This window comes from Epinephelus fuscoguttatus, linkage group LG21 (genome assembly GCF_011397635.1).
Source record: "Epinephelus fuscoguttatus linkage group LG21, E.fuscoguttatus.final_Chr_v1".
Taxonomy (NCBI): domain Eukaryota; kingdom Metazoa; phylum Chordata; class Actinopteri; order Perciformes; family Serranidae; genus Epinephelus; species Epinephelus fuscoguttatus.
The window spans coordinates 7,318,851-7,341,603 of record NC_064772.1 but is presented as its reverse complement, the minus strand read 5'-3'; the positions used below and the strand labels follow the sequence as shown (position 1 = coordinate 7,341,603).

The 22,753-nt window shown below is 37.8% G+C and overlaps 2 protein-coding genes across 8 annotated transcripts in view; both read right to left on the bottom strand.

Annotated features, from left to right (window-relative positions):
* The window catches only part of LOC125882230 (ribosomal protein S6 kinase alpha-3), a 71,906-nt gene extending 68,254 nt beyond the window's left edge, over positions 1 to 3,652 (bottom strand). The window contains exon 1 of the mRNA XM_049565983.1: positions 3,155 to 3,652. Within this exon, the coding sequence (XP_049421940.1) occupies positions 3,155 to 3,217 (63 nt within the window). The 5' untranslated portion in view covers positions 3,218 to 3,652. The remainder of the gene's footprint in view (positions 1 to 3,154) is intronic.
* A 1,764-nt stretch (positions 3,653 to 5,416) lies between these two features.
* pdha1b (pyruvate dehydrogenase E1 subunit alpha 1b) lies at positions 5,417 to 22,730 on the bottom strand. 7 transcript variants are annotated; one of them, XM_049566001.1, is made up of 13 exons: positions 22,553 to 22,730; positions 20,216 to 20,236; positions 17,602 to 17,757; positions 15,241 to 15,306; positions 14,877 to 15,050; positions 13,930 to 14,056; positions 13,740 to 13,831; positions 12,955 to 13,047; positions 12,698 to 12,853; positions 11,212 to 11,283; positions 11,056 to 11,123; positions 10,013 to 10,121; positions 5,417 to 7,700 (listed from the first exon to the last, which is right to left on the bottom strand). In XM_049566001.1, the coding sequence occupies exons 1-13, from the start codon at positions 22,610 to 22,612 to the stop codon at positions 7,536 to 7,538; spliced, it is 1,359 nt and encodes a 452-aa protein (XP_049421958.1). In that variant the 5' UTR covers positions 22,613 to 22,730; the 3' UTR covers positions 5,417 to 7,535. The 7 variants fall into 7 exon arrangements, with proteins under 7 accessions (XP_049421958.1, XP_049421960.1, XP_049421965.1 ...); XM_049566003.1 differs by lacking the exon at positions 17,602 to 17,757 and adding an exon at positions 15,482 to 15,590 and having other exon boundaries at positions 22,553 to 22,687; XM_049566008.1 differs by lacking the exon at positions 22,553 to 22,730 and adding an exon at positions 15,482 to 15,590 and having other exon boundaries at positions 20,216 to 22,540.
* Positions 22,731 to 22,753: the final 23 nt, after the last annotated feature.

Genomic DNA, 22,753 nt, shown 5'->3' with positions numbered 1-22,753 from the left:
TACGATCTTGTTAGGAGGCGAGACAGAAAAAGAGAAGCTGGCTTAGTGACTCAGTGCATTTTTGCGTTTCAGCCTATCATGAATCAGGTTTGATTATTCACAATCTGCCTACAGAGTGACACACACACACACACACACACACACACACACACACACACAAAACCATTTCTCCATGCAGCCCTTGTGACACCTCATACAGGAAGTGGACACACACACACACACACACACACACACACACACACACACACACACACACACACATGTATATAGACGTAAGCTCTTCCTGAATCATGCGGTCGCAGTGGCACCGCCTCCTGCTCTTTATCAAGATTCAAAAACTTGTAGGAAGGAAGAACTGGAAATAAAACGCTCACACAGGAACTGTTCGTGTTTCAATCTTGAGTCTTAATTTTGGAAACAAAGCCCTTTTCTTTTTTAGAACAATCCAACAGTCTTCCTCAAATCAAATCAAAACCACTATAAAGGCTCCCACGCACTTTCCTGCTTTATACTGCACCAAAAAAATCACTATAAACATCCCCAGAGTGACTCGCAGTGACTTTATGACACTGAGTGGTACTTGAAGGTCACTTCAAGGTGCTTTTGTCTACATATGACATAATTCTTTGCACTATTCGTGCTCTGAAAAAGCATTTGTGTTCCCTAATAATGACTTATTGTCACATTATTGTAGAGCTCAAAAAATAAATGGGTCGACAAAAAAATAGTTTGTTAACTGATGCATGATTTCAGCAATTTTTCCCCAACATATCAAATATTCTGTGGTCCCAGCTCCTGAATTCTGTGAGGATTTGCTGCTTTTTTTGTCTCGTATGATTGTAAGTTAAATATTTTGGGGTTTTAGACTGTTAGAACGTAAAACATTTATAGCTTCAGGAAACTGTGATAAGCATTTTTCACTATTATCTGACATTTTAGAGGCTACACAATTAGAAATCTTACAGAAGCACCTGCAGAACAATCAGTAAGGAAAATCAAGTATGTTGCAATACGTTGTTACATTTTATAATTACTTCAACTTCACAATTAAGCACTGTAATAAGGCCTTAGTATTCCTATAGAAGTACATATTTGGTAGATTTTAGGGACTTGATGGTACTTGTGTCGTATCTCCAGAGCACTACTGGTTTCGTGTATTACGAGCACTGAGATTTTAGCACAAATTTGGTAGTTTATGGTAACACTAACTCTCCTGTAAACACATGTTTAATACTTCTAATAGTATTTTTGTGGCTCAGAGTGATGCTTTAAGGTGTATTTTCATCTCTTTTGGCTTCACTATAGGAGCTTTAAGAGTAGAATAATGATCTAACAGTGAGTTTAAGATGATTAAGGTGCATTTAGGTGTATTTTAATCTTGTTTGGAGTCCCTATAGGAGCTTTAAGAGTAAATTAATTATCTAACAGTGCCTTTATGGTGTACTATCGTGCTTTTAAGTGTATTTTAATTTCATTTGGAGTCTCTTTAGGGGTCTTAATAGTAGAATATTTATCTAATAGTGACTTCATGGTGTATTTTGGTGCCTTAAAGAACACTGTAGTCAAAGTTGGCATCCTTTTAGAAGATTAGGCTAATCATCTAAAAGTAACTTTAAGGTATATTACAGTGCTTCTTTGTGTATTTTAATCTAATATTGCATCCCTCTTGGAGCTTTAGGAGTACAATAATTATCTGTTAACACCTTAAACGTGTATTATGGTGCCTTTAAATCTAATTTGGCATACATATAGGAACTTTACTAGCAGAGTAATTATCTAATGGTGACTTCAAGGTGTGGTGCTTTTTAGTATATTTTAATCAGATTTGGCATACCTATAGGAACTTTAAAAGTAGAATAATAATCTAATAGTGACTTGAAGGTGTATTATGATGCCTTTAATCTAATTTTGCATCCTTATAGGAACTTTAAGGGTAGAACAATTACTTAATAGTGACTTTAAGGTGTGTTGTGGTGATTTTAGTGCATTTCAATTGGATTTGGCACGCTTATAAGAGCTTTAAGAGCAGAATAATTAATATCTAAAGGTGTCTTTAAGGTGTGTAATGGTGCTTTTAAATCTTACTTAACATCCATATAGGAGCTTTAAGAGTAGAATCATTATTTAATAGTGACTTTAAGATGTATTTTGGAGCTCTTCGTTGTATTTTAACCTAATTCTGAGTCCCTGTAGGAGCTTAAAAAGTAGCATAATTATCTCGTAGTAACTTAAGGTGTATTGTGGTGCTTTTAAATCGGATTTGGCATTCCTATACAGGCTTTAAGAGTAGAATATTTATCTAATAAGTGAGTAGTAATAAGTAAGTGAATTTCAGTGCTTTAAATGTTAATGCTTTTTAATCTAATTTGGCCTTCCTATAGAAGCTTTGAGAGTAAAATAGTGGCCTAATAGTGACATAAGATGTATTATGGTGCATTTTGGTGTATTTTAATTGAACTTGGCATCCCTGTAGGTGCTTTAAGAGTATAATAATGACCTAATACTGCCTTTAAGGAGTATTCTGGTTCTTTTTGGTGTATTTTAATCTAATTTTGCATCCCTACAATGGCCTGGAGTATAGCATAATTATCCTATAGTGATGTTAAGGTGTACTACATTACTACATTACTTTAGTATATTTCATTCAGATATGACATTCTACATGAGCACTAATAGTAAAATAGCATCATCCTCATATGCATTTTAAGAGCAGAATGCTTGTCCAATAGGGACTTTAAGGTGTATTGTGGTGCTTTTTGATGCATTGTAATCAAATTCAGTGTCCCCATATGAGCTTTAAGAATAGACTTATTATCTCAAAGTGACTTTAAGGTGTATTATGGTGCTTTTTAATCTAACCTGGCATCGCTATAGGAGCTTAAGAGCAGAATTATTATCTAATAGTGACTTTAAGGAGAACTGTGGTTGTTTTTTAATCTAACCTTGCATCCCTATAGGAGCTTTAACAGTAGACTAATTATCTAATAGTGACTTCAAGGTGAATTGTGGTGCATTTTATTTTCAAATTACACTCTGTACGGTGTATTTCAGTACTACCTGTCCACTATATCACTGCAGCTTTCCAACTGAAAGTCACTCAACTGTCAGTCAGTTTGACAAGAGGACAAACCAAGGTGCTTAACTAATGTCTCACCTCTCCGACCGTCCCCCCCAGAGGCATCTTCTGCCAGGGATCCGCCAGCTGAGCCAGAGGCATCTTTTCCTTCTTCTTCTGCTACTTTTCTTTCTTCTTTTTTAGTCCTCTTTTCTGCCCCGGTTCGTCGTCCCTGCCTCGGTCGACACTTTGAGTCCACCCGGCTTCTCTCTTCCCGTCCCTCTGTTTCTTTTCTTGAAAATGCTTTTAAGCTAGTTCTGTTTCCTCTGCCTCTCCTGTGGAACCGAACCGCCCGCGGAGCCCACCGAACGACCGAGTCGAGCCGAGCCGAGCGAGCACCTTCTAATTCCGGATCTGCTGCGGCGCTGAGACCGCCCCTTCCTCCGGGGAGACAAACATGAGAGAAAGCAGTGAAGAGGACGCCCTTTTTCGGAAACTGATTGACTCAACACGCACACATACACACACACACACACACACACGCACGCACGCTCAGATATTGCTCTATCTGTTTTTCTCTCTCTCTCCCTCTCTCACTCACTTCCGTTGTTTCCCAATATGGCGGCCGGTGTCGGCTTACCTGTCCGTCAGACCGCGACGTCACGGCTGCGTCACGTCAGGAGGCGTCTTCCTTAGGTAATAGCAAAGTGAAGTAAACTCCACTTTGGCACATTCCTCTGTACATTCAGTTACTTTCTGGACTCGAATGAAGGATTATATATTGTGTTAAACTAATCATAATATTATAATTATGATGCATTTTGAACATAATAAATATTACACTAGATTAACTGTAAACTTGCTGATTGTTGTATATTTAGCATGCATTAATAAGTAAAATAGAGACTGTACAAGAGCAGATAAACTCAAAAATACATGGTAAACAGTACATATAGCCTACACATAGTACTCACAACCAGAGTTGTACTTAAACTAGTAGTGAAGTAACATCTCAAATCAAGTGACATGGTGGTGTGATAAGTAGCAGCAAAGTCAACAAAGTATAGTACATGTAAGAGCAATACGATACTATCTGCTAAAAGAGTGTTCACTAGAATAATATATATGAATAATTAATGATACTTAGTGTATGTCTGTAGCCCATTAATTCCACATAATATTTCATTTGTTACTTTAAAAGCAACTTCATGGTCTGGCTCCAGGACATATTCGAGCTTTGTGCCCAGACACCCAGTCTCACATCCTGCAACTAAACTCTGCAGTCCCTCAGTGTCACTCACTTAAAAAAGGAGAATCTGCTGTCAGGAAACTCCAGAACAACCTCCATGTGGAAATGTGCCTCCATGCCTCTGTGAATTTCTCTAGAGCTCTACTAAAAATGACTTTTTAAAAAGTTGCGTTTTTGCATTAAGTGGTGAAGTTTCTGTGCTTGGACTCTTTTTAAGTCTTGACTGACTGGGTAATTTTTATCGATCAAACCTCTTTAGTAGTGTAGGTTATCTCTATTACTTTACTGCTTTCACATGTTTGTTTCTTCTTATGTGAGGCACCTTGTTGCCTTATTAATAATTAGAATAAACAGTAATTATTTTTATTGTTACTGCTATAATACACAAAGAGAGAGAGTACCCTAATGATGAACCAAGTCTTTTCAAAATGAGCAGTCAAATGTGAAGCTGTACATTCATAATCATTAAGATACATTTCATTCTCACACATCAACTCATATACTGTCATCACAGCCTTTTTAAAGTGTGTGCATGTGAGGATTTTCATTAACTGCCAATAAATTAACAACACTTCAGTTTGATTAACACACGGTTTTGATGTAATGTTTGGTTGCCATGACTGTCGATAAATAAAAGTGGATTTTGCAGCCTGGTAGTGACATCTAGTGGTCAGCGAGGGAGGAAGTATATGAAAAATGACGTCAACCATCAAAATACATTAGTTGCCAATTAATTTTCTATCAGTGGACCAATTGATTAGTCAGCTATAGTGTCAGCTGTACTTGTATGTACTGTTGGGTAGTTTAATTCAAAACAAAACATCTTAATTTGTTCAATAAAGCTGTCTGAGAAATGTAATGGAGCAAAAAGTACAATATTTCCCTCTGAGACACAGTGGAGTCGAAGTATCACGTAGCAAGAAAAGAAAAGAATCAAGTAAAGTATAAGTACCTTAAATGTGTACTTAATTAGATGTACTTCATAAAACAAGATGTTCAAATTTGCAATTTCACAAAAGTATGTCTGTTTTCATTCAACAAGCTCCAAACATTTAAAAAGAGATTTATGAACTCTGCTGCTGATGAGATAAAGACACAACAAACACACAGTATTTGTCTCCACACCTTCTGATTGCATTTATTTTACAGCCAAACAGTCTTTCAGTTCAACACAAACACACAAACAGTCAAGTAAAGCTTTATATCTGTCCAAGTTCAGGTTCAGTAACAGTAAACTTTCTTATAAAGGACCAGAGAGTTACTTGTAGAGAGGAACAGAAAATCTGGTTAGTGCTACTGCTGTTTTTTCGTTCAAGTTTTCTCATATGCCAAATTTGAAAACACAAATAGTCACTCCATATTTTAAGTGCATCATTACATGTAGCAGTCACATAAAACCACTGACTAAAATGTGTCCAGAAAGTAAACTATTAAATAATATAAATAAAACCTAAATAAAACCTTTGCTTAATATTAAATATTTAAATTCAGGCTTTTAAGGACTGATCAACAGTCATCTCAATATTCGTAAATCATCATTTGATAAATTCCTACTATTGTTGCAGCAGTATACCAGTTTCACATTATACCTGCGGTTCCACACATTTTCATGGACAAAAATTCCCATAGTTTTCCATGACTTTCCAAGAACCCAAAATGAAGATTGTTTTTGTTCTTGTCCCACTTGCTCGACGTTTACATACCAGATTCAAACTCAATTCAAACATCATTTCAGGTAGCTGGCATACAGGAAGGAAGAGACGAACCCACGGAGAAACTAATGAAATGTACTTGATGGTAAACAAAACTCTGTCACACACTGATTCATGTTAGAGCTATGTTATGTACATAGCTGAAGAAAATTAATATGCTGTTATGTTACATTATGCAGAGTGTTATCCACATAAGATTACGGTAGCAACTACATTATACTTTTTACTTTACCAAGACTTTCAATGACTTAGACTAATTCCACAACTTTTCAGGTCTGGAAATTGTGATTGTAACATGTCCTTTCAAACTAGTGGGAGGAGAAGTATTCAGATCTTTTACTTAAAAGTAGCAGTACGGCCATGTCGAAAACCTGTAACATGTAACTGTCCTGTATTTTACTGGAGTACAAAAGCACCAAAATATACCTAAAGTACTAAAAGTAAAAGTACTCATTATGCAGAATGGCTCATTTCAGAATAATACATCTTATTGGATTATAATTACTGATGCATTCATGTGTTCATCACTTTAATGTTGCAGCTGCAGCTCATTTGAATGACTGTATTGCTTCTTCTACTCTCAAATAATAAATCAGAATAGATTTGTTAATAAATTCATATTAATAATCTGAATCTGCAAAGTCACTAACTGTATCTAGTAAATACAGATGTGTACAAATATTTCCCTCTGAAGCCTTAACAGAAAATTTAGTAATTACCTAAAAATTGTACTTAAGTACAGTACAGTAGAGTAAATGTATTTTGCTTATCTTGCCCTGTAGTGCATTTCCAGCACGCTGACACAAACATACTGAATTCTTTCCTGCAGTCTCTTAAAAACATCTTAAAACTAAAGCAAAAGAGGTCTGAAAAGTCAAAGACTCAACTGATGATTGATTGCTTTATGATCGACATTAAAATATCCACAATTGTTTTTTTTTTGTTTTTGTTTTTTAAAGCTGCCGATGGTTTCTTGGAAGGAAAATAGTGATTCGGACAATTTTCTTCAAGCAGAGTCCAAATTTTTCTGAACATTTAAAGCTGGAAAAACAGCTAAAAATGCTACCAAAAAGTGGAGGAATTTAAAACAGACAAGCCATTCTAGGGGGAAAAAATGAGGAAACCTAAGTTTTGTGCGTATATTGCGCAGCCCTGCAGTATTTAAAACTTGTTAAAGCACACACAGCGCCCTCTGAAGAATCTTCTCATACACCACAAACATCTGGCAACAGCTCGCCACAGCTTGATGATGATGATGATGATACAACGCCAACAGACTGGTCAGATGTACGGCAGAACAAACACACAGACAAAGAATATATCTCTATATAAAACTATAAATAAATAACACTGACAGGTTTCAGGTCAGAGCTGAGTCCTATTAAGGTGCGGAATGATCTACAATCGAGGAAGGAGGTGCTGAGCGTTAAAAGTCAGGACATGGGTGCAGCTGGAGGGACTTTGTTTAACACTGGGTGGAAGGTCAGTGTGCGTATATTTGGAGTGTGTGTGTGTGAGTCTAGCTGACGGACTTGAGTTTGACCCAGGGGTTTGTCCCGCGGACCTCCAGCGCTGAGTCGTTGCTGAAGATGTGGTTGCACAGCTCCTCCAGTGGTGGCTCTGGATCTGATGTAGCAAACTGAGCCGCCTCCTCCACCTCCTTACGGATTGCAATGTCAATTTCCTGACAGGACACAGAGAGGAGTCACATTAATTCCAACAGCGCCACAATACAGTGGGGTTTTATTTTTTTTTTAAATCGAAAAGTAGATTGAGGTGACCAGCTACACCTTAAAACAGTAAAATGTAAATAGATGTGCCACTTGTCAGTTTCTGTTTCAAGAGAATCTAAAGACATTGTCTTTCCTAACTTCAGTCTTACCTGAATTGAGCCTTTGAGTGACTTTCAGACCAGCATCACATTTAATCTATCAGTGTTAGTAGCTCTATCAAAATATCAAGTGACTGAGGATTTCTGCGCCTTTCTGACTGATCACAAGACTCCACATTTTTGTTCAGCTAAGTCAGGGTTATCTTACTTAAACTCTAAAAGAACACATAAAGCCAAACAAAGAAACAATATGGGGTCGGATATGTGTGTAGACAAATGTGTAGGTGCTTCTGTTGTTCAGCGTTTCCACTGAGGTCAGATTAATTCAAGAACACGTCTATTTCTCATCAACCTCCACTCACATTTTCTTAAGAAATTCTGACAAAGCTTTCAGACCAGAAATGACGAAACGCACATTTTCCACAAGAGTAAGCTAAAACTTTCATTTGTGACTTGGCATCTATCAGTTTTCATCCGCTTATCTGGGGCAAGGTGGCAGGGACAGCTGGCTGAGCAAAGTACTCTAGATGTCCCTCTCCCTAGCAATGCTTTCCAGCTCCTCCTGGGTAATCCTGAGATGCTCACAGGCCAGACGAGATATACAACTCCTCCAGTGTGCTCTGGGTCTGCCCAAGGAGCTCCTACCAGTTGTTCGTGCCTGGAACACCTCTAACGGGAGGTGTCTGGGAGGCATCCTGATCGGATGCTCGAACCACCTCAACTGGCCCCTTTCGACACAAAGGAGCATCACATTTAACTTATCAGTGTTTTTAGTGACTCAATCAAAATATCAAAAGACTGCACCTTTCTGACTGATGACAATACTCTACATTTTTGTTAGCCAAGTCATGGTAACCTTACTTTCTATAAAAACACATACAGCCAAAAAAGAAACAAGATGAAGTCAGATATACGTGTAGACAAATGTGTAGGTGCTTCTGTGGTTCAGCATTTCTATTTAGGTCACATACACTCAAGAACACATCTATTTCTCATCTAGCTCCACTCACATTTTCTTAAGAAATTCTGACAAAGCTTTTACACCAGAAGTGACGAAGTGCACAGTTTCCACAAATGTAAGCGAAAACTTTTAGTAGTGACCTGGAAAATGTATGCAAGTTAATGCTTTCAGGTGTTACCTTCATACAAAGCAGATTAATTGTGCAACAAGAGGTTTAAATTAGAAGTTTGAACTATGATGTGAAATATGTAAATTATTTTTACCCCGCAGTTTCACCCTCTCAGATTCCAGACTTTGTTATTGAGTCCTACACAGTTATGCAAAATTAAATGTTTTGTTGCACCAGCAAATTTCCACTTCCTGTCAGGCAGAACACCAGTGAATGCACACCATTGGAGTTAATATTTCAGGGTAAAAAGTGGAACAAAGTCTAAATTGGACACCATACGTAGCAGACAATCAAGGCTCAGCTGGTTACGAGCTTAAGAACTTGGACAGATGTACAATAATGCAACCGAGGATATAATTAAAAAAAAATGGATAAAAGATGGCAGTATTTGATATTCTCTGCCAAAGTGCAATACTTCATTTGAACTTAGTACTCATAATAACATCCGTTTGCACGCCTTACAGCAATTTGCACATTGTGCACGTTTAAAGGGAATGTTTTATACCTGTGACTCTTATGCTAATACTTGTGTTTTTTAAGTTTGTTTCTTTGCACTTTCCTTTGTTCAGTGTCGATTCGTTCATGTACTGCTGCTGTGACATGAGAATTTCATCCAAGGGATAAATGAAGGAACTGAGTAAATATGCAGGTATGTAAATAAGTAAGTATGTAGTTGATTGTGTAAGTGCATAAGTATGTATGTAAGTAATACAGACTGTCAGTAAGTATCTATCCATCTAAAGATGAATGGCATTGAAGAGACATGATGCATGCTATTTATATTTGCCATATTTCATATAGGTTCACTTAACACGTGACAATACAAAAGGTTAAGCTTGTTGTTGATGTGTGGGGTAAATAAATTTGTTACATACTTTGTTTTTCCTTGTCATTAAGATTGTGGTTTTTTGTCTTGTTGATGTAGGAGGTGTATTTTATATACCGAGTCATCTAAAGAATAGAAAGCTGTGAAAGCTCAGCGACTGATGCTGGTGTCTTCTAAAACAGACTGTAGAAAGTTTTATGTACGCTTACCTTGAACTCCTCTACGGATGCCATGTTGTTGCTGAGCATGCGCTCTTTCAGCATGGTGATGGGGTCACTCTTACTGCGGACTTCCTGAATCTCATCACGAGTGCGGTAGCTGCAGGGAGTCACATCACAACACAAAGTCAAACTTCCCTGCTGGGTCATTAACAGGAAGACACTAATCAAATAATGTACACATTTTTTTAATACTGAACTGATGAGACCTGAACTGAGATAATATAATCCAAAAACAATTTGAAGACAAAAAAAAAAAAAGATATAAAACTTTATTATTTATTGTTTTAATTTTTTATTATTCTTTGTTAAACATCAAAAAAAAAAGATTTTCCAGTGGTAGCAAGTGAGTCTCTTTCTTTCTTTGATTCATATTTAATCAACGTTTTCACATTTTTGACACAGTACAGACAAGAATGTAAACAACAAATGTAAACAACTCTTTACAAAAGGTGCATATGATATTTACATACACTTTCTTTTCTTTTTTTGTGCTTTTCCCACCGACGGTAACACAAAAACAGTATGTTAAAACATCTAAGCATATATATTGTGGGCCCACGGGTCTTTACTAATAAATGTATCCCAGAATTTCCAAGGACTTATTGTGTTACCAACACAAGCAGGGGTTAATCCATGTTACCTGAAATTAAATATACAAAATCTCACTAATTTTTCAAGATATCGTTCCCAGATATCAGCACCTACTGTCTTCCATCCTCAATAAAACCTGTCTACGCACCACGATGCTGTTGAAATCTAATCAGATGCACTACAGAGGGCAAGGATCATTTTATGTTATAAAATTAAGAACCAAGTGTGGTGGCTTTATGAGACAATACCTTTCTCTACTTGTTCAATCAGAGAAAGATAGAAAATTTGTTAAAAGGAGAGACGAGGAAAATGACAGTGAAGGGAATCATTTTCTCGTCTTGACACTTGAAGAGACTGAAATTAAAGTGAGGAAACAAAAGAGAGACAGAGAAGAATTATGACTGGATTAAGTCATTTACGAGAAAGATAAGGTTACTCACCTGACACCTGGGTCACTCATGCTGTGTCCGTGGTAACGGTAAGTCTGCAGCTCCATTACAATCGGACCCTGAAACACACAAGTCATTTGATTTACATTTCAATCTTTTGCTTCATACTCCTATCCAGCGCAGCTTTATGTACTCAGCTCAGCTCACCTTTCCAGATCTGCAGTGATCTGCAGCAAACTTGGTGGCCTCTCTGACACACAGGACATCCATCCCATCTACCTAAGAGACAGGAAAACAAGGACAAACGGGTCAAAACAAGCAGAAACATTAACACTGTCAGCCTTTTAGCTGAGAAAACTCTTCTCCTTCTTTAGGCCCAGAAACAACAAACCAACTTCAGAGAATATGAGGCGACAAAGGCCCCCTGCTGCTTTGCCTGATGTCACTGTGTCTCAGCGACAAAAGTTGCACATGAACACACTGCAAAGACTACAGCCGTCAGTCAACATGCCCGTACATTCTGCGTCAGACAAATTAACTCTCTACACCAGCAGAAGTTGGTAATCTGTAAACGTCATTCAAAAAAGGGAAACCAGAGGACCATCTCAATGCTAGTTAGCCAGTTAGCACACTAACAACACAATCCAGAGCTAAAAGAACAGAGCATATTGTGCACCAGTGAACATTGACACAAACCCATCAGGAAGCATTTCTGCTAAATGCTCATTGGCTAAAGAAAAATAATCTTACCTTACGTGACAAGTTTGTTTTAGTCTAACTCCCTCTTGATTTCAGCTCTCTGTTTATTTTCCTCACTTCCACTTTTCTTCTCATGCAGTGAGCTGAACTGCCAATCATAGTATTCCTTTTGCCGACGGGCACTGACATTGATTCATCATGTAGATTTAGTCCAAAAAGAGAGAGAGGGGAAAAAAAACAAAACAACGGGGGCCGACGGTGCGGGACACACTGCACTGACGGCCCAACTTTGACTTAAGGCTGACTGTTTGCTTGATGTGCCAGAGCCTTAAACTCTTAAAAAACCCTCTTGGATCAGCTGATCACAAAGCTGAAAACAGGGCTGTTTTTCTGACTTTTTAAGAGATACATGGTTCTCACAGGACAGCCACACTACAAACATATGATGATTTTATAGAATACGATGCATTACTGTAGATTAAACTACCCAACAGTTTATAAAGGAGTTAAAATGAGCTCAACCTTAATCATCTACAGCAGTAAAATGACACATACACACATGTATGAATGCAGCAGTAACATCAATCCAGAAACATCAGCTCGTTCAGTAAAATGTCCCATTTTGTCAGTGTTTTCTTATTCCATCAATATTTATATTATTCATACTTCAAGTAAGTAAGGATTTAAATGTAGGACTTTAACTTGTAGTGGAGTATTTTTCCAGTGTTGAATTAGTACTTTTACATAGTTAAAGCATCTAAATACTTCTTCTGCTAATGTTTTTTGTGTGCAGTATCATACATGAGCATCAGACAGCTGTATGGATGCTCACACCTGCAACTGCCAGGACAGACTGTCAGTCTCCTCCTGTTATAGTCTAGGTCCATACAGGCCAGCTGCAGCGTACGGCCAACAGACACGCTGCAACTACCGCCCAAGACCTCCATGTTAAACTCTACTGCTGTTTTATGTCTCTGCTGTGTTTGTGTCGTACTCTGATTCCTGGTATGAAGTCTCCTCTCTTGTAGTAGTCAGTGCTGGCTGACGCTCTCTCCACTGACGTCCCCATGCCGTACTTGTTGTTCTCACAGATGAAGATACACGGCAGCTTCCACAGGGCGGCCATATTGAACGACTCAAACAGCTGACCCTGGTTGGATCAGAGAGGACAGACAGGGAAGGGCTTGGGTTGAGCAAATATATTCATATTAATCAACTGTGGGATTTTTGAGAACTCGGCAGGATATTTACCTGATTGGCTGCCCCGTCTCCGTAGAGCGTGACACACAACTGATTGTTGCCTTGGTACTGGCAGGCCAGAGCAATGCCAGCTCCTAAAGGAACCTGGACAATTCACAGCTGAGTCAATAACAAGTACTGACTATAAATCTTTTAATGGTGTCTTATACATTTGTTTTGTTTTTGGGTGAACTACTACTTGCTTTATCAAGTGGCATTTAAGGGACAGTTCCCCCCTAAATCAGAAATGCATATTTTTCCTCTTATCTGTAGTTCCATTGTACTGGAGAGAAGTCAGACATCTGTATGGCCAATATCTCAAACACTTAGCAACTCACACCAAAACAATCTAGACTGAAAAGGTAGCACTACAGCTAAGAGGAAAAATATGTTGATTATGGGGTGAACTGTCCCTTTAAGGAGAGCTGAGTGCCTGAAAAAATTAAAGCACATCAGTGCAAACAGACTTTGACAGAGTACGAACATAAAATGGCAAAAAGGTTATAAAATGTCAGATAAACTAAGTCTTAAGTGTCTTGTATTCATTCATGGGTTCTTGGAAATCCAAACAACTACTATTGCTACACAAGTTTTTGAAACGTTTTATTACTAGTCAAAGTATTTGCTCTGATATGCTTAAATTTTTCGGGCGCTCTTATATTGTTTTTAGGTGAACTGTTGCTTTATAAACAGGCTTTATCATGCCTTAAATCTGGGGACCAGCTTATTTATAGTTGAGAGTAAACCACAATTAGACGTGTTGAATGTTGTTTTGGTGCAGCTGTGCTGTGTGTTACCTGTGCTCCCACTATGCCGTTCCCTCCGTAGAAATGTGGAGCGTACATGTGCATCGACCCTCCTTTTCCTTTGGCCACTCCGCCCCTACGACCTGAGGAAGAAATGAAGATGGGGAATGATAGCACTGTAGGTGTGTAAAAAGTTAAATTCATCCACGCATTTTTAAATTTTTTTTATGTTTTGTCTCACCGGTGAGCTCGGCCAGGATTTCTTTGATGGAGACACCCCGGGTATATGTGTAGCCGTGGGCGCGGTAGGCGGTGATCAGGTGATCAGAGGGGTTGATGGCTGCCTCAATGCCAACTGCACATGCTTCCTGTAGAAGACGAGGAGATAAACAATAGAACTGTTAGTGGAGCATTTTATTATTCTCACAAAACAAAACTGCAGATTTCAGTGCACCTTTATAAATGTGGTAAATAAATGACATTCTTTTCCCATTTTAACTTTTATATTTCTTGTCTGTCTCCTTTCTCATGTTTGAACAAGTAATTCACACTTTTTTTTCCTTTTATTTTTATGTGTGTTTCAACTTTTTCTGTCTTGTTATAAAAGCTATGAGTGAATTTGTGTGGTATTTTCACTGTCTGTAAATTTTACTACAGTTAAATCAAAATACACTGATGCGAAATATTTTGATTTTAAAACTTTCGCAAAAATTTGTTTTATCAAACGATGCCGAATTTACAGTGCAATTACAAATTGATAAGGCAAACTAAGGCTTCATTTTGTGTGTCTTGATTTTCGCTTTAGCCTTCTTATTTTTATTTTTTTATCTTGGTGATATTTTATCACATTGTAGTTTGATTTGCTGATTTTAAATATGTTCAGTTTTATTTAGAACTTTGTAACAGCGTTTTGAAAGGTGCTATATAAATTTAAGTTTATTATTATTGTTATTAAATAGTAAGATGCATAAAAATGTATCTTGGATTTGTAAAGAAGGAAATTTAAACATAATGACACATCAACTTTAATACATATTATTGATAGTAAAAAATGTTTAATATTTATAGTTTTGTGCAATGTGTTAAAAAGTACCCATGTGATTCTCACGTTAAATTTTAGAAAATCTTTCGTAAAATCAAATGTGAGTGAGGAAACTTTCTTATCCAGACTGTTCTGTGTGTTCTCACCTGTCCATCATACAGGTGACAGAAGCCTCTGATGATCTTCTGTTTGTAGAGCTGATCAGCTTTGAGCTCCATGCGCCTCACAGTCTGCATGATGCGATAATACTGCAGTCCCTGCTCCCGCGTCATCTCCGCCTTTAACGGGGGACCCTCCTCCAGACGGTGCAGGTCGCATTTCTACTAGCCAGGGCAGTTAAGAGGGGGGAAAAAAACTTTTTCAATAGTTTATAAAATGGCTACTGACATACTCTATCTTCCAAAATTAAACAGGTGATGTAGCTCAGCCAACTTTTCAGTATTTTTGTTGAGGTTTTCTTTTTTTCCTTTTTTTTTTTTTTTTTTTACATTGATTTTAGTTTCGACCCACCTTGATGTCAAAGGTAGCCTGAGACGTGAAGTCAGCGAAGGAGCGGGAAACTACGACTCTGGCACCCTGGTGACCAATAACACACACAAACATTAGTCAATGAAACACACACATTTCACACAATCACTGACACATAAAGAACCACAAACAAAGTCTTCCACACAGACAGTGTGGAGGCTGCCCTCCTCTTCACAACAGCTCGAAGGTTAGGGGTGTTGGGGGTCAGGTTTTAGGGTCTCACCTTGGACTGGACTACTACAGCTGACTGGGATGTGGGGAGGTCAGTAACAGGGTGGGAGGATAACACCAGCGGAAACTTACAAAAATTGTCTACCAACAACTGGTTTGTTCTGGGAAAACACAAACAGTAAGTCCTCAGTTTGGCAGCCACTTCAAGAGGCAATGTGTCATTGCTGTAAAATAAAATGATTAGAACAGAAAATACAGGTATACGCACTCTCACAAAGGACTCATATACGTTTAAACATTTTTAAACTATCTGATATATAATTGCACTAACATTTTACAGTATAATTTGCATATTATCTTGCTCTATGTCCACTTCACACATGTATATAGGAAATGTAAAAATTCTCCAACGTTTTCTTTAAGTTATTGTTGATATGTATTACATTGTTTCTTGCTCATTATTTGCTAAGTATTGTACATATTTTTTTTTTTAGCTTTTTTCCCCCTCTAAACTATTGATTAATAAAGTGCTTTATGTAAGTGAAAACCCTGATCTCAGGAAATATTTGCAGCACCGGGCAATATCGCCTCCAGTAGGCTGAAAAAACACAAAGCATCTGTTAAGTGCAGCTCACTGCAATAATCACATTTTACTGGGGCAGGGAGGTGAATGTGTGTGTCTCAGGCAGAGAGACATTCTTTGTTACACAAGTGAACATTGTCACAGGAGTCACAGGACTCGGTTTACTGATTGGCTGCCAGTATTCTTTGGCCACAATTTGCTTCTAAAAGTAAAACTATCCCCAACTTTATGTTTGGCCACACTTTGCTGCAGAATCAAATGGACGCAGCTTAAAGCAGCTACTGAATAACACAGGTTGCACTTCAATGCTGATCAGTGTGTTTCCAGTGTTACTGTTACAAAACTCTGATGTCAAACTTTCTCAGCAAATTTTAAAAGAGAACTATGCCCATTTTCAAAATTCATATGTGTTATTCCTAAGAAAAAAAACCCCCAAACATTCTGTGGTTCCACAAAATCCTGCTTGTTTGTGTTTGCACTTTAAGCAAACACAAACAAGTCTTGGTAAATTAATTTTTGATAATTTACATAAAAATGAATTGCCAACTATTCTGATAATATAATAATTTCAGTTTTTCTGAACAAAACAACAATAAAAAAGCCAAATATTTGCTGCTTTTATGCTTTTCTTTGTCATACGTTAAAATAAACTGAATAGCTTCAGATTTTTGGACTGTTGATCACATAAAACATACGATTTTGGCTCTGGGAAATTACACAGACATTTCGCTGAAAAATGATTAATTGATTATGCGAAAAAATTCAGGCAGGTTAATCGATAATGAAGATAATGATTAGCTGCAGGCCTAAACAAGTCTTAAAAGTGTTGTAGCTCCATGGTAATGCTGCAAATTCTATGTGCTGACGAAGACTGTGTGGTATGGATGAAGCTCAGGCAAAAGCCAGTAAGCAGACCCTTAGCATGGATGTGAAATCTGGGTTTTTGTGTGAATCACTACATAAAAGTGGAATGTAATTCATCAGAAAATTATTTGACATAAATTCTGATAATTAATCGTGCCATTAATTGAGCAAAAATGCCTAATGTTCTCTGATTACAGCTGTGAGGTTTTTTTTTCCCTTTTCTCTACTTTATACATTTGTAAATGTGATACTCTCTGCTTTTTGGATCAGACAAAAAATAATCTGAAAATTTAGCCTTAGCTCACAGGAGTTGTGATGAATTACTGACTATAGACTCAACAATTCACAGATGAATTAAAAAAAAAAAAGACATTGATAGATCAGGAAATGAGTAGTTGTTAGTTGCAGCCCTGGTTTTACAGTAAATCCAAAATGATAAATGTTGGGGCTTGAAAGACAACACATACATGTGTTTTTAAAAAATGATTTTCCTTATTTGACATCTTCAGTTGGTGATTTTCCATATAGAAAAACAAAAAATGAGACAAACCCAGGAGCAAGAAATTAATGGTACATCCAATAATTGTTTGACAACTCTAAGAGGTTATATTCCCTTAAAATCTGAATTTTAAAACCAGTCAGAGTGGCTTGCAGACACATAAAGTAAAGTTTCCCACCCCTGTTAGTGATCAGGCAGACATGGAGGATGCTAATCATGTTCTTACTGGTCTGTCTAGCTGGTCGGTCTGGGCGCTAACTAACTGTGTAGCAGACGCCCTAGTATTGTCTGGTGGTGGTTTAGGTGGTTGCCGCTGGGTCTGTGCCAAGGCGAGCGCCGCCGGCGAGGTTAGATTGACGTACTCTGACAGGTCAATCAGCAACTGGAGAACACAGGAGCCAACCGATCAGACCAGAGCACAGCAAAGCCAGAGCAGCTCTACAGAAGCTACAGGTGAAAACAGCAGCAGCAGCAGCTACATGGAGAATGGACACACACACACACATGATGACAGCTAGAGGCTAAAATAAGCAGAAACACACATGGAGTCTGGCACAAGCCCAACAGTGTCTACACTTAACCTGATATTTTTTAATTGGCACAACATTTTAAATATATTTAATGTTTATATATTGATGTATATTTCCCCTAAACATTTCTCTGGTTGTTTTACACCATTGTGAGAATGTTGCAAATCAGTGGGCAGAACTACTTTACTTTATTTTCTACATAAATGTGATAAAATGCATTGAATTTTCAGGTAATTCATTCTGGTCATTTTATCCAACAACAGCTCACTCAATGAATAGAATATAGATGTATCACAAATTAAGTTTTAAATATATTGTGATAGCAGTTTTATCCACATCATCCAACCCTACAACTAATTGGTCTGATGTTATTTTCCACCATGATTCATATTGAAACAATGACTTGATTAATAAATAATAATAATATAAAGTAGCTGATCAACAATTTAATAATCACTGCTTAGATTCAAAGTATTGTAAATACATTCATGTTAACACCTGGGGAAATGGTGGTTGTTGGGGACCTAAATAAATACAAATAAACATTAATTATTTAGCAAAAATGACAAATATTGGGCTTTTGAAGCTGCTCCAAATGTGAGGTATTGTCCTTCTCTTCTGATTTCTATAATTGTAAATTGAATATCTTTAGGTTGTGGACAATTTCAAGCTAACACTATGGACTCTGACAATTTGTGATATACATATTTCATTTAAAAAAACCCATATCATTAACAATTAATCTATAAAATAACTACTATATGAATCATTCATGATAATAATCATTACTTGGAGCAATAACCGAGATGATACAAAACTGAATTGTGAATTATTGTTTTAAATTGAGCATTAAAAATAGTTCAAACCTAAGCTACTTATAAAGCCATCACATTTAGTTGACTGACAGAACTTTAATTTGAAACCCTTTAAAAGGTCCAGTATGTGAGATTTAGGGGGATTTAGTGGCATCTAGCGGAGAGGACTGCAGATTCCAACCATCTAAAACTTCTCCTGGTTTGAATTCCTTCAGTGTTCATTGTTAGGGAGGTTTTTACTGTGAGCTAAATTATCCACAGAGGTCTCTTTCTCCCCAAAACAAACAAACCAGGAGATAAAAACTGAATAAAGCAGTTTCACATTACAAATCAGTGTTTTGCTCATTGTACATGGGTTTCTAACTACAGTGGCAGACGCAAAAACACAAATGCCCTTATCTAGAGCCAGTGTTTTGTTTGTCCACTCTGGGCTACTGTAGAGACATGGGCTCCGAGAACTTGTTATGAGCTTGTTTTTAAATTTTTGTCCTAGATTAAAAACAGCATTAATAATTATCATTAGTTTTTCCAACACTTCTCAAAATGAAAAGTCCTTTTTCCTGTCTAAGCTCTAAGGAGGACCCGGTGTGGGTCGAACCCAGTCAGTGTTCTCCTTTTGTAACTTTTAACTTCTTTATGCTCTAAATGAATAGGCATTTTAACTACATATCTTTGGCTCAATGTTAGTGCTTCTGAAGTAAACCTAGTGTCTTCTCTTTTTTCCTTTGGTTGACCCATGTGACTCAACTGGAGTTTACCACGTTGCAACATGGCTTACATATTTTTCCTCCCAAAAAGGCAGTCAGACAGACTTCTGGAATTTTCTTTTGCAATTTAAATAAAATCAACTTTACAAAAGTCTAAAATAACTAGAAAGTACAAATTTGTTGTTGTATTTTACTCAAATTTTCAAGAAACTGAGTTATAAAAGACCCAATACAAATTCTCAGACCTTTCATTTCATATTTGTCGCATTTTGAGACATTCATTAATAAATTTACTTCTTTCTTTTTTTCTTTTTTTTTTACTTTTTAATTAAATTCTTGGTTTTTGTCTAGACAAAGTGGTCTGTTTTGCTTACTGGTAACAATGACTTTAAACTGGTTATTGAGAAGGCTTGTTTACTGTCCTGAGGAGTAAATGTTGTGCCAATGTGAAATATCTCTGGGGCGGCTTTTCTCACAGATAACAGCCTTTAACCGTGCTACCACAGAGTAGATGACTGTACTATTAATAACAGCATTGTATAAAGAAAAGAAAAAACACAGGACTGATGTTTGGAAAGGACACTTTAAATTAAAGCCAAAGAATTAAAGGAGGACAATTAAAAACAGTAAAACTGGGTCAGAGGGACAATAATGTAAGATCTGTTGCGATTTATTTTCCTAGCTTTGAAGCACTTTAAAAGGAGCTCCCTGGGAAACATCACTACAAAGGTGAGGCAGCGTAGGACCAGGCCTACAGACAGACATCAGCTGTGCAACAAGCTGCTTACCTCGGACACTGTTTGGGCTCCCTAGGGTTCAGGCGAGGAGGTGGGGGAAAGGGGGGAGAGGAGGGAGAGAAGCAAGAAATAAATAGGGATTGTTGTGTGTGAGTGAGTGAGTGAGTGAGTGAGTGAAGAGGGAGTAGAAGCCAGAGGGAAAGATCGAAAGCAAGATGTCTGCTTTTTCAATGCACAGCCGACAAACAATAGAGTTCCTACAGCCACATACTTGATTGTTTTTAGGATGTACATTTGCAAAAAACTAAATAACAAAAGTAACTTGATTTAGTTCATATTTGCATAATGTCAGGAGTTATAAAACAATATTACTGCTGATGTATGCCAAATTAATTCCAAAGGACTGTAGGATCCCTGCTGCTGCTGAAACACCACAACACAGACACAACATGCTGTTGTCAATGCTATGGCTTATGCTATTGAATAAGCACAGTCACTACTGATGCACTGATGTGTATTAACTGAAACAAATATCTTCTGTTTACACGTCAGTCAATTGACAAGGTATTATGATATAATTATTACTTTGACATGGATCATTCTGCAAAGTATTTTTACTTTTGATACTTGGTCCAGTGTGTAAGATTTAGTGGCATCCGGCGGTGACGTTGTGGAACTGAAACTTCTCCCGTGTGCCAAGTGTGTAGGAGGATTATGGAAGCTGACGCAAAAACACTAATGGTCCTATCTAGAGCCAGCGTTTAATTTGTTCCTGGCCCCCAGGAAGCGCGCCGAGTTGTGAACCCTTTTTGTTGTTTTTTTTTGTTTTGTTTTTTTTAAACAGTGGAATTACTACTTTCAAGCCTGTCACATGATGCAATGGGGCCCAAAAAGAAGAAACGTCTGTCACTGAGTGGACACATTTGTTGATTGTCAAAACCCCTGCGAAATGACTCGTTTCACTGTCAGGATTTGTGCCATTTTGTCCGATAACATTTCCAAAGTCTCAAAGAGCCGCACGATAAAATCATTTTTGTCCCCTCATTCAAGTAAGCAGAGCGCTAAAACTGAAGGATCCAGCTTGCTCAGCAGAAATCTCAGGTGCACATATTTTATGGGCTCAATAATGTGGAAGCAGCACCGATCATCTAGGTAATTTTATAGGTGGCAGCTGAATGTTTTTGGCTTTGTGCGCCACGTCACAACTTTCATAGGTATCAACGGAGTCCTGCCTCCATTGTTGTATCCAGGTCTCTTTTACCGTTTTTTCCCCACACTCATGTGCTGGCTTGGCTTGGTTGGGATTGATTCAAGTGGATCTCCTGCACAGACACATGTGAGTTGAGTCTCGCAACACGCAGGCTTGTTTCGGGAGAGAAAGGGAGTTGTTGTTGGGGGTTGGCTGTGATATGCGAGCCATCACCACTACCTTATTCGAGGCGGTCCGGCTAGCTTTTTACCCAACTCCAGAGATGGTCCATCTCTGGCATGGCTAGCTTGTCTTAACTGATAATGGAAAGACAAATCAGCACCACACTCCTCATGGCCAAAGGTGGTAATGGAAAAAGGGGTATTTATACATCCATGATTTGTCCATTTGGGTTAACTGTAAAAACAACATGGCGGTCTCTGTAGAAGAAGAACCACTCCATATGCAGATAGAAACAATTCATTTGAAGGTAACAGAAACAAAACTATTCTTATTTTCAGGTGATTATGGACTTAAGAAAACATACGTTAGTTATGAATATTAGCCTATATATATTTATATCTTTCTGCCAACAGATGCCCCTGAATCCTAAATACTGGACCTTTAATTAAATTTTGATGCTTGTAATTTTTTACTTCTACCTATGAAAGATTTGAAATGCAGGACAATTACTTGTAACAGTGTATTTCTGCACTGTTGTTTTACTACTTTTACTCAAGTAAAATGTCTGAGTATTTCATTCACCACCGCTAACAAGCAACAAAATACACAGGTTGCATTTTAAACCGATATTGCTCAGTACTGATCCCCATCAGTGCATCTAAGCTGCTCGAGGAAGACAAACCACCACAACGACAAAGACAAATTAAAGGTTAGTTATAGAAACAGAAAAGTCAAAGATATAACGTCAGACACAGCAGCGTCTGTAGCTCCTCAGTTTACCCGTGCCGTTTTTTAAAATCACCATTTAAGTCAGACAACGATAAGCAAGCACACATTATACAAAATATATATGTGACCACAGCATGCAAGCTGCAAAGCAAGAGTCAAACTAGCCGCTGTGGCTAAAATGCTACCTCCTCACAAGGTCACAAACATAACCAGGCTAACGTTAGCTAACTGTTAGCATCAGCCCAGAAACGGTCCGCAGCTCGACGTTAGCCCCCAAAACCACTCACCGCATTCCTGCCAGTGATCCTGCAAAGTGCGTTAGAGATAATGGTTAACATATTTTTCATGCTACTGAACGGCGACCGGCTCTGAAGGGATTAAAACAGCGGATGTTAATCACTGCCCTGCTGATTCCGTGTTAGTGTCCGTAGAAGCAATTACTCCGGGTGAATACTGGCTGCATTGAACAGTCGTTCCCTGGATGTTTT

Bases quoted from the DNA above. Each gene is read 5' to 3' on its own strand.
- pdha1b (XM_049566001.1), bottom strand. From the start codon at position 22,612: ATGAAAAATATGTTAACCATTATCTCTAACGCACTTTGCAGGATCACT. The intron at 14,057-14,876 runs GTGAGAACACAC...CGTCTTCTACAG, and splicing joins GTCACCTGTATGATGGACAG to GAAGCATGTGCAGTTGGCAT. The intron at 13,048-13,739 runs GTAACACACAGC...TGAATTGTCCAG, and splicing joins ACGGCATAGTGGGAGCACAG to GTTCCTTTAGGAGCTGGCAT.